General features: G+C 46.0%; 1 protein-coding gene across 2 annotated transcripts in view; it reads right to left on the reverse strand.

Annotated features, from left to right (window-relative positions):
* Positions 1-3,320: 3,320 nt before the first annotated feature.
* The window catches only part of Flt1 (fms related tyrosine kinase 1), a 168,412-nt gene continuing 155,777 nt past the window's right edge, over positions 3,321-15,955 (reverse strand). The window contains exons 26-30 of one of the 2 annotated variants that reach the window (XM_031338765.1): positions 12,861-12,966; positions 12,416-12,558; positions 10,264-10,348; positions 8,077-8,171; positions 3,321-6,011 (exon numbers count right to left, since the gene is read on the reverse strand). In XM_031338765.1, coding sequence (XP_031194625.1) covers positions 5,825-6,011; positions 8,077-8,171; positions 10,264-10,348; positions 12,416-12,558; positions 12,861-12,966 — 616 coding nt within the window. In that variant the 3' untranslated portion in view covers positions 3,321-5,824. The remainder of the gene's footprint in view (positions 6,012-8,076; positions 8,172-10,263; positions 10,349-12,415; positions 12,559-12,860; positions 12,967-15,955) is intronic. The other variant, XM_031338766.1, reaches the window with a different exon arrangement.

Raw genomic sequence — 15,955 nt, forward strand, 5'->3', positions numbered from 1 at the left:
GGTTCCTGGTGAGTTACAGTTGCTGTGGAATGCACGCAGAGTAGAATTCAACCTGGACCTTTGAATTTAGATTCTTATCTGGGGGTAGTCACTCTAAATACTGGGCAGCAGTAGTGACCTCAGCCCCCTTGGCCTTCTCACCACTAGGAAATACATCTGACCCTGCAGTGCCCTGCCTATGCTGTAGACCAGGTGTTTGCAATGCATTTTCAGACTACAGTCATTTCAACTCACGATGGGGAGGGCAGGAGTCGGGGAGTACTCTGGAGGGGTGGCTCAGCAGTTAGGCCCCAGGTTCAATTCCTAGCCCCCACCTGGCGGCTCACTACTATCCATAACACTGTGGTGCACAAGCATACATGGTGGCCAGGGGGAAGCTCAGCAGTTAAGATCACCGACTGCTCTTCCAAAGGACCTGAGTTCAATTCTAAGCACCCACATAGAGCTCCTAGCTGTCCAGTTCTAAGGGATCTGACACACAACACACAGGCAGGCAGAACACCAGTGTGCATAAAAATAAATCATTTTTTAAAAAAAATCAATCCACTATGGGTTTCTCTTGGTGTACCCTCAAAATAAATTGAGCACCTGCCTCAGTGTATTTTAGAGATGTTGCTAATACAACTCATCTGTTTTTGTTTATTGTATTTTACTTGGGGTTTTCTTTTTTTTTTTTTTTTTTTTTTTTTTTTTTTTTTTTTTTTTTGGTACTGCTGGTAATGGAACTGAAGCCTTCATGTATGAGGCAGGTGTTCCACGCCTGAGATAACATCCCCACCCTAGCCTTCCCACTTTTTAAATGGGTACTATGTGGCCAGAAATGGTACTTTAATCCCAGCACTTGGGAGGCATAGGCATGAGGACTTCTGTGAGTTCTAGGCTAGCCTGGAACTATATAGACCAGGTATTTCTTTTTTTCTCCTAATGGTTCTTTTTGAAGGATCACACACATACATATTTCCATATATGTAAAAGTTCACAAACAGTAACAGTGAATTATCATGGTGGACTCATTGACCCCAAGTTGGGTTGATCTGGGGACTAGCCTTTGCTTTATTATTTTTCTCCCTTAAATGTCCATAATTCACAAAGCTGAAAGCTGTTGGGACCCAGCACAGTTTCTTAGCATTCCTGACCTATGAAAGCCCCAAATCTGGAGATGATGTGTTTTCATGCTGTGGAAGTCCAAGAAACATTGCTAGGTCAGCCCACTGCTGAAGAAATGAATTCTCAAATGTCCTGTCACTTCCCAGAGTCATGAGAAAATATCTATGCTCTGACATGAGGCTGGCTCCTGAGGCATTCTTCAAATTATTTCCCAAAAGAATGACTTTATTATGAAACCAGACTTTTTCTTAGAACACCCTCAGGCTACCATGTAAGCTTAAAAAACAAACAAACAAAAAACGAGTCTTTAAAAGACTTTACATTCCTTTTGTTGTTGTTGTTGGTTTTCCAAGACGGCTTCTCTGTGTAGCTCTGGCTGTCCTGGAATTAGCTCTGTACACCAGGCTGGCCTCAAACTCACAGAGATCCACTTGCCTCTGCCTCCTGAGTGCTGGGATTAAAGGTGTGCACTGCCACCACCTGGTTTGACAGTAGGAACTTTGAAAATCGTAGTTCCGTGAAAGAAACACCTTTAGGGTCAAGTAGAGAACTTGAGACATTCCCTGCTTTGGGCACAGAAACCAGGAAATGTCTCCCAGAGATTGTACACAAAGAAGGAAGTAGCTATGCCTTGGAGAGAGCAAACGCATGCTTTTGGGGAAACGGGAACTGGTCCTGAAGTAGAAGCTGACATGCTGGGATTAAAGGCACGTGCCACCACTTAAGTATCTTGAAGACTAAATATCTCTTACAAGTTTGTTGAGATTGATCATTTATTCTGTTTTCTTGGCCTTTGTTACCCAAGGTCGAATTTCCCACCTTGTGTTCCTCCTAGCTAGCTGCTCAGGATAATATCAGCCAGATAGATAAATAGCCACTTTATATCCTTTAGTGCCCGCCTGCATTGTCTCCCTTCCAGGGTGTAAGCCATCGAGCCAAGTGGAGCGGGCTAAGCTGTAGCACTCTTCTTGGGGGAATTTCTTTTGTTTTATGCTTTTGTTGTTTCCCACATGTTCCCTCTAATCCACACGTGCGCACAATATACACACCCTGTAATTGTGGTAATTGTTTATCAGTTGAAAATTAGTGTTTAGGGGAGACTGCCTGTTTTTAATTGCCATCCCTCCAGGGGATTTACTGGTTTCATGACAGTACTCATTTTGGTATTTCTGGGCAAGCTATCTGTGATGGTTCATTTTAAATATCAACTTGCCACACCTTAGAATCACCTCAGCTGAAGGATTGCGTTGGCTGTGTTAATTAATCTGGGGAAGGCCCACCTGGTAGCTGCCCAGATAAAAAGCACCCAGAAAAAAGAAAATTACTCAGTCTTCACTTGCCTGGTCTTCCCTTTGCCACTGAGTTAATTTACCTTGTTGATGCGGCACATTCCCTTTATAGAGACCTAGCTTTTTCCCAGTGGCCAACATGGACTGTAGGCAACCAGCCTTGAAGACTGACTGACTACCAGCAAGTCAGTCTCTTCGATGTGAGACAGCCACTATGCAGCTCTGGCTGCCTGAGCATCCAACCCCAATGACTAAGAACCAGCCAGCTTCTTGACCCCTTAGGTTTAAGACAGTGGTCATTGGACTATTATTAACCATATTGCATAAACCAACTTGATAGCTTTTTGCTTAATTCTTGTTTAGTTTTATGTGTGTGAGGGTTTTGTTTGTCTGTCTGTCTGTATATGTATATACATATATATATATGCACCACATGGGTGCCTGGTACCTGAGAAGGCCAGGCAAAGGCATTGGGTGCCCTGGAACTGGAGTTTCAGACTGTCTTTAGTTGCTCTGCTGGCAACTGGGTCCTCTGCAAGAACAGCAAGTGCTGCTGTTGCACCCCGAGCTTTTCTCTAGGTGATAATAAATCTCTTTAAAGTATGTATAATTTAATTCTGTTGCTTTTGCTCCTGGAAAATCCCATTGTATCACCTTACATGAATTTGCTTTTCATTGGTAGGCAGCCACTGTGTGGGACCAGTGGTGTTTCATGCCCTTGCTCCTGTAGTGCTTGCTGTAATCTTCCTTGAGCCATGCTTGATAATTGGTATTTGTAAGCCATCCCAGGACCCAATCCCCACCCTACCCAGAGGCACACCTAGGACCCCCTCTCACCCCTTTGATCCCACTTACCAAAAAAAGTTAAAAAAAAAAAAAAAACCAACAACAACAACGAAAAAGAAAACCACACACATACAAAACTTGGTTTTGAAAGTTAATTTTATTAAATGAAGGTAATATATATGAAATACATTCATCACGACTAGAAAGGTGAAGCCAGATCACGTCTTAGTTCTGTCTGTAGCATATAATCTTGACTCATATAAAAGTAACTTCAAAATTCCAGTTTCTTTAAATAGTTATGCACAAAACATACAGATACACACATACATACACGTACAGTTCCTACCACCGTGGGTCGAAGGGCCCTGCCCTCTCCCTTCACTGGGTTGACTTATAGGCAGGGAACCGTAGCGCTGCTCAAAGGCCTGTGCAACAGGATTTGAACAGCTCTGTCCCCTGAGGATCCGTCTCAGGCTGACTTAGACTTGCCTGAGGCTTCAGCTCCCTAGTCGCACATTGTCCATCTCAAACACTAGGAGAAAAGTTTGTTCTTCCTTAGTGCCAAGCACTTTGGCCTTGAACAGCAAATGGTTTTAATGTCACTGCCAAGCCTCCTGACATCCAATGGTGTTTTTGGTGAACAGGCCCAGTGCACCTGAGTACATCTGTTGTTATGAGTTTCCATTTTCCATCCTACCTTAAAAACTCAGAAGGAACCATCTCCTTTCTTTCTTCTTTTTTCTTTCTTTTTCTGGCTGATCAACTTTCATGGGCTCCAGAGCTAAGTCTTTAAATAGAACCAGAGAATCCCGATAGGTCTTCTTTACTTTTGTGGAAAAAGAGACATTTACTAAAGTCTCTTAATGATCAAGAATTAGGTTATTAAAATCAGAATAATACAGGACAGTCTATGGTCTCCCCCCACCCCAACTGCTGGATATTTGGATGAGAAACTGCAGGATGTTGTCATCATCCATTTCTCTGGTAGGTTCTGTCTAATTGCTTGACTTAGGCACTGCTGCCACTGTTGGCTGCAGACTGTCTCAGTGGGGTTTGCGCTGGGCCTCCAGTCTCATCAGACAGAAAACCTTAAGGATGGGGTACACAGGGAAGCAGGTACACATGCTCTGTTTTTGGGCCAGAGAATTCAGTGGCAAGCATGCTCTGCTCTCCCAAAGCAGCTATTCATTGTCTGCCCAGCTGTGACTGGCTCTGGCAGGTGCACACGACCTAAACACACAGACCATAGTTTGCACATACAACTTCTAAGAGAGCCATTTTAGAGACCCAGGGCTCACAATCTCTAGACCCCAAAGAGCGGGCACCTTTTTCTACCCTGTCTTCCCCTGTCTACCCTGTTGCCATCATCATTAGACCCCAGGCAAGGTCCAAAACAGATGGAAATAAGATTTTCTTTTCCTTTTGATGGCTCATTGACTAATATCCTGAGTCCCAGCTGTAGAGAGAGCTTGCATAAATTACATATCACCTATTGTGCCAAAGAGCATAAAGTGCTTAATAAACATTGGCTGATGCTCTCTTGCTCCTCTCAGACTGCCTTGAGATGGTGAAACCCATGATGAAGTAAAGAGAAGACAGTGAGGTCCCAACTTTGGGTGAGGGGTCTGGCGACTATACATGGAGCATCTACTCTGCCTTTCTGGGTCTTAGCCTTTCAAGCCAGGTTTAGGTATAGAGAAAACCCTTTTCTAGACCATTACTCTTAACTCGCCCCAGCTTCCTTGGATAGCTAACTACATAAAACAGGATAATGCAAAAGTGTCTTGCCTATATAGTAATACTTGTTGAAATAGAACCTGTATAAAATGTGGCTTTTGAGCCCATCAGAAGGCAACCTTACTAAGCCAAACTGGACCACTTAACTCCCTGTAAGCAGTATGCTAAGGTCCGACCTCTTGGTGCATCTCACTATAGGAACTGATGGTGAGTCTGGCCTCAGAGCCAAGCTCCACCCCCACTGACACATATTAAACATGCTTTGGATGGTAAACAGACAACAGAAGACTTCCCGGGAAAAGATTTAAGATTAACTGTAGTTCCCCAGAACACGTGCTCTGGTCTAGGAAACGTCCCACACGTTCTGCTCTGTTACCTCTTGGAAGGGGGCCGAAAAAAGCAGAGACCAGGAGTGAGAAGTCACTGAAGTGGCATAGAGGAGCTCTCTCCTGCATCGGCTCCACGTGACGCACCCCAAAGCCTTTTCCTGTGCCTCTCTTGTTTGCTCTGTTCACCCTTTCCTCCATAAGAGACACAGAGCAGGTCAGTGCATGCAGCTATGAGCTAATGGGCTTAGCTGGTCCCACAGCTGCAGGGAGGGTAGGCGGGGCAATGGCTGCTGTGGCACCTGCACCTTCCTGTCCGGTTACCCTGAGGCTTAGCGGGGTTGAAGAGGGTGAGCCATTGGACTTAGAAAGGATTTCTCTAACAATAATGTTCCTCACACATCACTATCTGGGGTTACATTCTTGTTAGTCAAAACAGCAACAACAAACAAAACGAAAAACAAAAAAGCACGATTAAAAGTCACAAAAAAGCAGCTGGCTCCTGTGGAGTGGAATAGGTGTAAACTCATATATGTATAATACTGTCAGAGGCTGGTTGTCTAGGGCTTGTGAGAAGCTTTAGGCAGGCGGGGAGGAGTACAACACCACGGAGTTGTAGTCTGGGGGCGGAGAGCAGCAGGATTCCTTCCCCAGCTCAGAGTCGTTGTCATGCACTGGCCAGATGTGGCCACAGCTGGAAAAGCAGAAGCTGGGCCTGGGCAGATCGGAAAGCCCCGCCTCCTTGCTTTTACTTGCTAGTCTCAAGCTAAAAAGAAAGAGAAACAGTCAGTCAAACATCTCCCAGATGTTTTCTGGGGAAGGACTAATGCCTACCTAAGAGGGTCACCTGTCCTTACCTGATCTAGAATCCCATCTCTTTAGTCAAACATTCTTTGTTCAGAATATATATACCACCTCGGTGCGGCTAGGTGGGACGAACACACCTGTGGCCAGGAGCGGAGTGTTCAAGGAGATGGGATTCTCCTTGTAAACAAGGCTTGGGAATAGGTCTGTCCTATTCTTGAATCAGATAACTCCTGTAATCAGCTAAATCGGGAATAGGGGTTGGGGGGACTGCCCGCCCTTCCCCCAATATCCATGTCAAATCCTGGGAACCTGAGACCCACTCTACAATTAACCCGAGGTTTAAAGAGGAACTCATTCTGAATTAGCCAGGTGGATTCCAAGGCAGTATGCACACAAATGGCAGTCATAGCCAACCAGAGAGAGTGCTTGAGGACAGCCCAAACTGAAGACAGCGTGCAGCCAGACTCTGTGAGAGGCAGATAGATTCCTTCCCACAAAGCCTCTGGAGGGCGTGTGTCCCCGCCAACACCTTGAGTTTGGACTTTCTGGCTGCTAGAAATAAATTCCTCCTTATAGTCATATACATGGTTAATGGTCTCAAGAAATACAGACTGTAAGCACAGTCGTTATAGGTGGCTCCTGCGCACATTGTGGTCTAGGAGACTGTTGTTCTTAGGTACCATACATTACATGAGCCCAAGATGGACATGGGAGGGAGAAAGGCACCTTGTCCTACCCTGTAATATTGGGTTGGAATCACTGTTTGGTGAGAGCTGGGATGGAGGTAGACTGGCCTAGACTGGCCTGGACCGGCCGGCTATGATCGTTAATCTTTAATTGCAGGGTAGAGGATATAAATTAGGGTTTGTTTTTTCTCATCAAAGATGAAGTAAAAAAAATAAATAAATAAACACCCTTTTCCTCCCACATGCTCCATTAATAAGAAACGAAAGATTGGCTAGCCTATTCTTTCCTTTGTTGAGATTGGGGTCCATTAATCTGCAACTTCAACACCAGGGCCTCCTTTTGAGACTGCATCACAGGGAAAAGGCAAATGTTTGCCTGGGAGTGCCTGTCTTTCCAGTAGCCTGCTGGACTTCACAAATCTCATGATTCAGAGGGGTCTGCAGGAGTTTCTGGGTTCAGTCACAGCTCAATCAACTACAGCATGTGGGCTGGCAGGCTGGTTTGTGGTTGTTACGTGTATGGGTGTTTTGCTTGCCTGTATCTATGTGTCCCCCTTGTGTGCCTGGTGCCTCTAGACACCAGAAGAGGGTGTCAGATTCTTTGGAACTAGAGTTAACAGATGGCTGCTGGCCAACCGGTTAATGTTGGGAGTCAAATGGGATGCTCTGCAAGAGCAGTTAGTGCTCCTTCATTGCCAGACCTGAGAGCCAGGCATCTGGGCCAGGAAAGGTAGGTAGGAAGGTAAGTGGCTGGGCTTGGGTAGCCTTCAGCATAGAGAACCACTGAGGTCACCTCTACCAGTCCACTCTACAGCAGGAGCCCAGTGGTTCCAAAATGATACAGAACGGAAGGAAGAACTGCCTGATGGATCAAGCCCCAGGGGATTGTGGGAACATCTACCAGTGAGACAGAGGTAGTAAGTAGATTCTGCAGGATGCAGATAATCCTGATTGTAGAAGTTTGAATTCTCAGGGTTACAAACAGGACTGTACTTCCTTGTGTAGACCCTGCTAGCCCAGGAACCAGAAATGGGAAGTGTTGTCTCATGAGTCTGTAAAACACATCCCTTCCTTCACAGCTGGACACATCTGGCTCTTTTCCATCAAGGCCCTGTATTTCTCATGCTCAGCCCGCCTGTTACAAGAAGCCCTAGTCTTCCTTGTTACAGAGCCTGGGGTTCATATGTCTAATATTGTGACCCTTTCTCATCCCTGGGGGTTGGGGGGGCGGGAATTGCTTTTCTGCCATGCCTGAACACTAGGAAGCCAAGTGGCCTCAAACATCCCACCCACAAGCCATCTCCCCTGGCCTCCTCCTCCCCAACCCTGCTTCCTTACTCTATCTTCATCGAGGCCTTGGGCTTGGTCTCAGTCCAGGTGAATCGCTTCAGCAACGGGGAGCTCAGCAGAGTGCTAGTGTCCAGCTGATAGTCCTGTGGGAGGAGAGGGGAAGATGACTCACTTGCAGGCTTCACAGTGACTCTGGAAAGGCACTGGGAGGCACCACTGAGATGTGTGGCCCAGTGCTGCAAGCACAGCAGCCCCTGCCCATCAGCACTGAGCATGGTTTTTGCACTGGCATCTGTGAGCTCATTAGAGACAAAAACGGTGACTATTGTGGGCAACTTTGAGACCCTTCTTCCAGAAGGTGAAGAAAAGAAAAAGGAAATTACAGCGTATGAGGAGATGGCTCAGAGGATTAAGTGCTTGCCGGACACACATGAGAACCTCAGAGTCCTAGTAAAAGTCAGGCATTGTGACCCAAGTCTGTTACCCCAGCCCTGGGGGTGGGAGGTGGGGATGGAGACAGGTAGGGCCTGGAGCTTGCTGGCTAGCTAGTCTGGCTCAACTCTGAGCTCCTGGTTCCTTGAAAGATCTTGTCTTTAAAAACAAATCAATTAACCAACCACAACCCCAGTAAAATGAACAATTGAGAAAGATACCCACAACCTTGGCCAATGGACTCCACTCCATACATCAGAGGCAGGCACATATGCACACAGGTACACACAGCATGCACACACACACACACACGTACATGGAATGGAAAACTGCATGTAACTGCTTAGTATTTTCCATGTAAAACTTATTATCATATGTTAAATCATATATGCAAATTATCATTATGCAAATTATATGTTAAAACTAATCTTGGTGTCTGGTTATGTCTCTGCTGTTGAACATAAAATTTCAAGGAAATTGTAGATGTGGTAGAATAATTTTCTCTCAGACAGTCTCTGGCATTTGCCATATGTGTATATCTGCATATGCCTATCTGCACATGCCTATTATTTCATATGCATATTTGCATATGGCATATGCCCTATTAGCCATAGTTTCCAGGAACTGTGGTTCAATCAACTTCATCATCAAGTTTTCTATTAGCTCTTTATTACTGTTCCTGCAGTGTGTTGTATCCTATTAACAGGAAGCGGAATCCACGTTTTGTTTCTGCCTCCCTCTTAGGCTCTTATTGGGTTGTTTGAATACCAATAAGGATCCAGGGTGGCGAAGGTGCTGTCATTGTTTGCCACATTTTAGAGGTAGCCTAAGTTTGAGAAATTCTGAAGTTTACTCAATATTGTTCCTGGGACTTGAGCCATACTACTGAGCCACCACGCAAAATTTCTAACAATGTTATCCCAGCATCCTACCACTTACAGTGGAGATGCCTTTATATTTTGAAGTCACTGTGACCCTTTATCTTGTGTGTCTGATGAGGTTTGGGTCATATTTATCTTATATGTATGAGTATTTTTTCCTAAATGTATGTGTACTGTATACATGCTTGGCACTCAAGACTAGGGCTTCATGTGCCCTGGAACTAGAGTTACAGATTGTTGTGAGCCACCATGTGGGTTTTGAGAACCTAACTAGGATCCTCTGCAAGAGCAACCAGTGCTCTTAACTACTGTGCCATCGCTCCAGCCCCCAGCATCAAGGTTCCTCCCCTTAATTATGGCACTGTCTTTGTCTCAGGAGCTCACTTCACCCCATTCAAGGGCCTTTCCATAGACTTGCTGACAGAAGCCGCTGGTTGGCCAGGTTACTCTGGTGTGCTTTGACCAGTGTGTATGGGTGGGAACATGGCTGCTCAGCTGCAGAGCCTTCTGCTAAAGGGGCCTAGGGCCTCCATGGACTTCCTTCAGACCTCTGCACAAGGCCTCTGCTGTATCACAAGGCCCAGCCACTCGCACCTTACATTCTTAAAGAAAGAAGGGTGAATCCTTGGTAGCCAGCCTACAGGAGATCCTAGGGAACATGAAGAGGAACCACGCTCCTTCCCCTCTGGAGAGCTGGTGGAACAGAATGGCCCTGAAGTGAACCCCAGGAGATCTTCAAACTATGCCTTCTCTTTCACATTGGCTCTGCACGATGAAGTCTGGCGGTCTATTCTTCCCCCATCTTGTAATCTTGGCCTCACCTGATCACTGGCCCTCACTGGCCAAGCACTGCCTGGGGCGGGTGCTTAGACAGGAGGAGATCTCTGACAAGGAGCACTGTGTCGTTACTGTCATGACTTACTTCAAACATGGAGGTGGCATTTGGTGAAAGCTCCTCAAAGGTTTTGATTCTTTCCAGGCTCATGAATTTGAAAGTGTTTACGTATCTAATGAAGAAGTAGAAACAATAATCAAGGTAGGAAAAAGACATATACCTTCGATTATGGAACTTGAGTGGATTCCACCTTGCCAACCTTGCCACCAAAATACCAACTAACTCAGACTCACTCCTTCATGTGCTCATGTGCTCTAGGGACCCTCAGGGTAACGTCCCTTCCTCCCTGTAGTCAATTCACACACACACACACACACACACACACACACATACACACACTATATATATATATATATATATATATATATATATTCAGAAAAACCCTAGAAGGACCCACTCCAGTTCCTTATAGAATCAAATCATGCTGGTCATGGAGATGTGAGACCTCATCTGGCCCGGGTGTCTTAATGGCACAGATAAGAGACAGATAGCCCAGGGGTTGACATGACTTCATCTTATCACTTATTGCCATCTTCTTCCTAAAAGGACGTGGAGTAGCCAAATGTCCTGTTGAGACTTCATAGCTGACAAATGTACACCTGAGGAGAGGCTCCACCTGGTATATTCTGGACCGAAACTCCAGTTGGGAGGGAAGAGGGATGTTTGTGAGGTTTCTCAATGACTACCTCCCAACTTTCATTGACGAATTACTAGAAAGGCATGATGGGATATCCCATGGGATGGCTGCTCATAGGCAAACCTACTCCTCAGTTAAACCGTTGCCCCATAGTCCTACCTACTGGCTGCAAAGCCCAAGCTCTTAGGCTCGATTCCTATTGAGTCTTTGGTCCTACCCTCCACCCCATTGCTACCCCACAGGCTTTATCATTTAAAATTGGATGACTGGTCTGCATCAGCCACTTGGACTGAATGTCAGGTATGAGCTGTGACATCAACCTGTCACCCTCACAGCTCTGGGCTGTCTGCTTCAAAACCTGTTACAGACGACAGTCCATGTTTTCCAACTGCTGCATCTCTATCCTAAGCCTTCCCCTTGGTAGCAGAAGTGGAGGTTAAGCCTGAGAGCTATGGCTACTGCAGGTAATGATACTAGAAGGCTCCCAGGACCGTCTAACGGTCCTAAAAGGACCCAGATGACACTAGGAACATGGACAGAGAGGGGCAGACTTCCTTGGTTGCAAACTCAGTTCTGATATTTGCTAGTCACACATTTGGCTAAGTTCTCATCTCTGCAGTTGACCAGTTCCTATTTGTCAGGGATAATATGTGCTTTCTAGGATGCTTGTACATCAATGTAGTACACAAAAGTTGTTGGTATGTACAAAATGACAGCACAGCACCAGACCAATTAATACCTACTCCAGCTGGCCAGCCCACCTCCCATAACCTTTGGTTCTTTCAGCTTCTGTCCAGTTTCCACTACAGTAATGCAAGATGTAAAAATTCCCTAGGTGAGGATAAAAAATAGAAATGGGCCAGTTTTGTTTAGTTGTATGTAACTTTACTTTTTTTTGTTGTTTTGTTTTTTGTTTTTTGTTTTTCAAGACAGGGTTTTTCTGTATAGCCCTGGCTGTCCTGGAACTCACTCTGTAGACCAGGCTGGCCTTGAACTCAGAAATCCACCTGCCTCTGCCTCCCAAATGCTGGGATTAAAAATGTTGCGCCACCACTGCCTGGCAGAACTTTTCTTCTTGGCTGTTGTTTTTCTGAAACATGGTTTCATGATGTAACCCAGGTTGGCTTTAAACTTGCATCCTCCTGCCTCGACCTCTGAATTCTGGGATTACAGTCCTGTGCTCCCCTCCCCGCTCTTGGTTAGATTTATTTTATGGACTCAAATATGTTTAGTCACAGTTAATGTCATGAGAATCGGGCTACAGTTCTAGTACCTATAAGATAAGGTAACTTGGGGAAACACAGTATCTTATTTTTCATTCCTTTCTAAGGCTAGGAAAAAAAAGGAAAATCTGTAGTCCCCCCGCCCCAACTTATAGAACATATAGATAAAACAGGGCAGAATGTTAACAGTTGGATTCAGTGGGCAGAACAGATGTCCAATTCTTTCTTTTCTCTACTTCTTCCTTTCCTTTCCCCACGCTCCCCCTTCCTCCTTTGTCCCCTCTTCTTTCTGTAATAAAATTAGGGAACAGAATCTCACCTCACATCATCAGAGCTTCCAGAAGGAAACTTTGGATCTGTTAAACCATCCTTGAAAAAGTCCTCAGAGAAGGCAGGGGCTGAGTACGTGAAGCCACTGTTTCTAGTCAGTATGGCGTTGAGGGGGATGTAGTCTTTACCATCCTAAAATACCAAAGGTAGACCTCAGAAATCAGAAGGCAGATCACTGAAGTTTCTCCTACAAGGGCTTGTACACGATTGTGGTACACATGCACGCACACACACATACACATGTCTCTCTCACACACAAAGTCTCTCTCACATACACAGTTTCTCATACACACACACACAAGTCTCTAGAACACATACACACTCATACATATCACATACACACACGCACACACATACACACACCAGTATTTCATTTCTATTCTTCCCAATTAGGAACACACTCAGCCTTTTGATCTAGATAAACTTTGCTTTACCTGTTGGACATTGGCTTGAAGCAGGTCACCAAGTTTCTCCACGAGTTCAGCAAACCGGGGCCTCTCTTTGGGGTCTTTGTGCCAGCAATCCAACATGATTTGGTAGCTGTTGATCAAGAACACACAGAAAAAGCTGGAAAACAGTGGGATCTATATAGACTGCCTTGTACATTCTTAAGTGAGGCTTGTCGACTCTCATCCCAGATCATGCTTTTCAGAACATGTGACATGGTTTTATTTTTAGGTTTAAAGCATTGGCACCTAGGTCCTGCTAGAAGGGCCATACACTATGACAGACTTATCCTCCTGAACTCTTGACCCACTTTCGTTAGGTACCAGGACTGAGCCTTATAGATCAGAGAGGGGGACTTAGATAGGAAAGGGGTGCTCTGTGTTATTGGGTGTGAAGTAGGGCACCCCTTCCTCTCTCAAGAGGAAGACGGTGTTTCCAAAGCTAAAAACATCCTTAAGTTGTAATGGAGGCTGATTCCACCTGGCTTTTTTGGAAGCATGTGGCTTCTGTGCCACCTCACACTTCCTTATAGAAAGACCCTCGTTTCCATGGGGGTAGTCCTTGTCCTACAATGGGGGGAGGTCCACAGACTTCCTTGGATGGTCCTGAGATTCTCAGAAGGGATCTTACACTTCTCTGAGAAGGTTCTGCAATGGAACCCAGTGGTAAAGGCACTAGGTTCCCCACCTAAGCCATTTCCAAAACAAGTCAATGCATAGTAGTCTTTAGTAGTTCCTTGGTATATATGCAAGGGTCTAGTGCGTGGCTGCTTAGGATTCACCCAGAATTTCAAAGCCCCTATTATGACAAAGTAGACTCTCACCGCCAAAGCAAAAACAGGATGGGCATCTGGGTTGGAAACACTGGTTTCCATATCACAGAGGCCAAATGTGGTCCTTAGCTTCCTACATCAACAGGTTTTTTTGTACTTGGTTTTCCACTTTCATTTTAGCAGCATTGGTTTTGGGCTCCTCCCTCAACCATATCTACTCCCTGTGACATGGTGGGGATCCCTACACACTGCCAAGTGCCCCCCAACCCTCTCACTACCCCTGTGTTTTCCTTTCACCCTCCCTTTCTCTCCCTCTCTCTGTGTGTCTCTCCCTCTCCCTCCCTTTCTCTCTGTCTCTGTCTCTGTCTCTCTCTCTCTGTGTGTCTTTCTCTGTCTCTGTCTCTCTCTCTGTCTCTCTCTGTCTCTCTCTCTGTCTCTCTCTCTCTCTCTCTCTCTCTCTCTCTGTGTGTGTGTGTGTGTGTGTGTGTGTGTGTGTGTGTGTCTTTCTCTGTCTCTGTTTCTGTCTCTTTCCTGATTAGCCTTTGGACCAGTGCAGACTCTGACTACATCAGATCCAATATGAATGGACTGGGACCTCAGAACTAGGTCACAATTGGCCTGTGTGGCCTCGGACTTCAGCTCCATATTCTGTACCCAGTGCACAGGCATCGTCCACAAGGACTGAGAGGCTGTGCTTGCTCTGAGTCTTCAGTCATCGTGCTGGTGTTACTTGTAGTGTTGGGAGCAGAGGGGCAGCTCTGGGAAAAGCCCAGGGTTTCCTGGGAATCATTCCACCAGTCCAGTTGCTACATAAGTGCCACAGGCTGGCCCTGACAGTCCCTGGTGTCTCTTCGGGGTATCCTTGTCTTGTATTACAACAGCAGTGCCTGACAAAGCAGTTAAGAACATAGGGAGGTCTAAGGCAACTGGGAAAATGACAAGCAAAGAGGCTAAAGTGTGGGCAAAACTCCCCTGCAAGATTTACACCAGTATCCCAAGGTCTTTGCTATCAGAGCTGGCTCTGGCTGGTGGTGGTGGTGCAAGCTTTATATCTTAGCACTCAGGAGGAGGGTCTCTGAGTTTGAGGCCAGCCAGGTCTACAGTGAGTTCCAGGATAACACCAGGGTGCACAGAGAAACCTTGTCTTGAAAACAAACAACAAATAAAAAGAGCTGGCTCTGACCTTCCAGACAACAGGCAAAGAGAAAGGGGGGATGTCAATTCTATGTTGTGTACACCCCCAGAACTTAGAAATGTCCACTACTCAAAATAAATCTGACTGTTCCCACACTGACCTCTGAAAGGCCATCCTGGACATTGCTCCGAGTCTGTCTCCCTACCAGTCAGTGATGGCATCACCGGACTGTCAGTTACAAGGATTTTCAACATTAGCAGATGCCTTTGCAGCAAAGGGTGTTCTTAAGTAGTAGCTCTGAGAGGCAAAGCCACTCAATGTCCTAAGGCCATTTAGCCCGTGGGCACAGTTCTAGGTACCTGGGATAAAGGAAGCTCCATCTGATTTTAAACACTTTTAAAAGGGAGCAGTCTGCTAGGATTCAGGTTCTGCTTTCTGACACTGGTCCCTGGCCAGCAGAGGTCCTAAAGTTGTTTTCATTCATTCATTCATTCATTCATTCATTCAATGTTTTTGAAAGTGAAGAACACAAAGTTGATTAAAGCAGATAAACAGCTTCTCCTGGGGTAGGAGAGGCCCTAGAGCTGGTGTCTTCTCCTTCTTGGTTTTTTGAGACGATGTTTTACTTTGTAGACCGGGCTGACTTTGAACTTGAAGCAATCCTCCTGCCTTGACTACCCAAGTGCTAGGATTATTCCCAACTTAAGTTTTCCATGATGGGAAAAGAGCTTAGAAAGATCTCACGGAGGCCTGAGGATCTAGGCTTCATGTGTTTGCTTTTGAACTGCTCCTGCCCAAGGGCTAACATATCCCTCAGAAAGTGACTCTCGGGTCCTTTCACTCCTTTCAAACTCCTGGGTACTTTCACCTGACCTTGGTGTGCTCTGGGTGTGAGTGGAGGTGGGGGTGGTGTGGGGGGGAGGATTGGAAGGATGGGTGTGGAGGAGTGGAGAAATGGTGGGATGGGCTGGGGGCCTGAGAGAGTAGAGAGATAGGAGGTGGGGTAAGGGAGTAGGGGGTAGTTGGAGTAAGGAAATCGGGGTGGGAGGTAGGGGGTTGGGGTAGTGGAAAGTACACTGGTCCCAAGCACTGGAGGTGGTTGGGGAGGCTTTGAGAGGTCAGTGCCTGGGTTGAATGCTGGGTACCTCTATATGGGGTCTCGATTGCAGAAACCA

This window comes from Mastomys coucha, unplaced genomic scaffold (genome assembly GCF_008632895.1).
Source record: "Mastomys coucha isolate ucsf_1 unplaced genomic scaffold, UCSF_Mcou_1 pScaffold22, whole genome shotgun sequence".
Taxonomy (NCBI): Eukaryota; Metazoa; Chordata; class Mammalia; order Rodentia; family Muridae; genus Mastomys; species Mastomys coucha.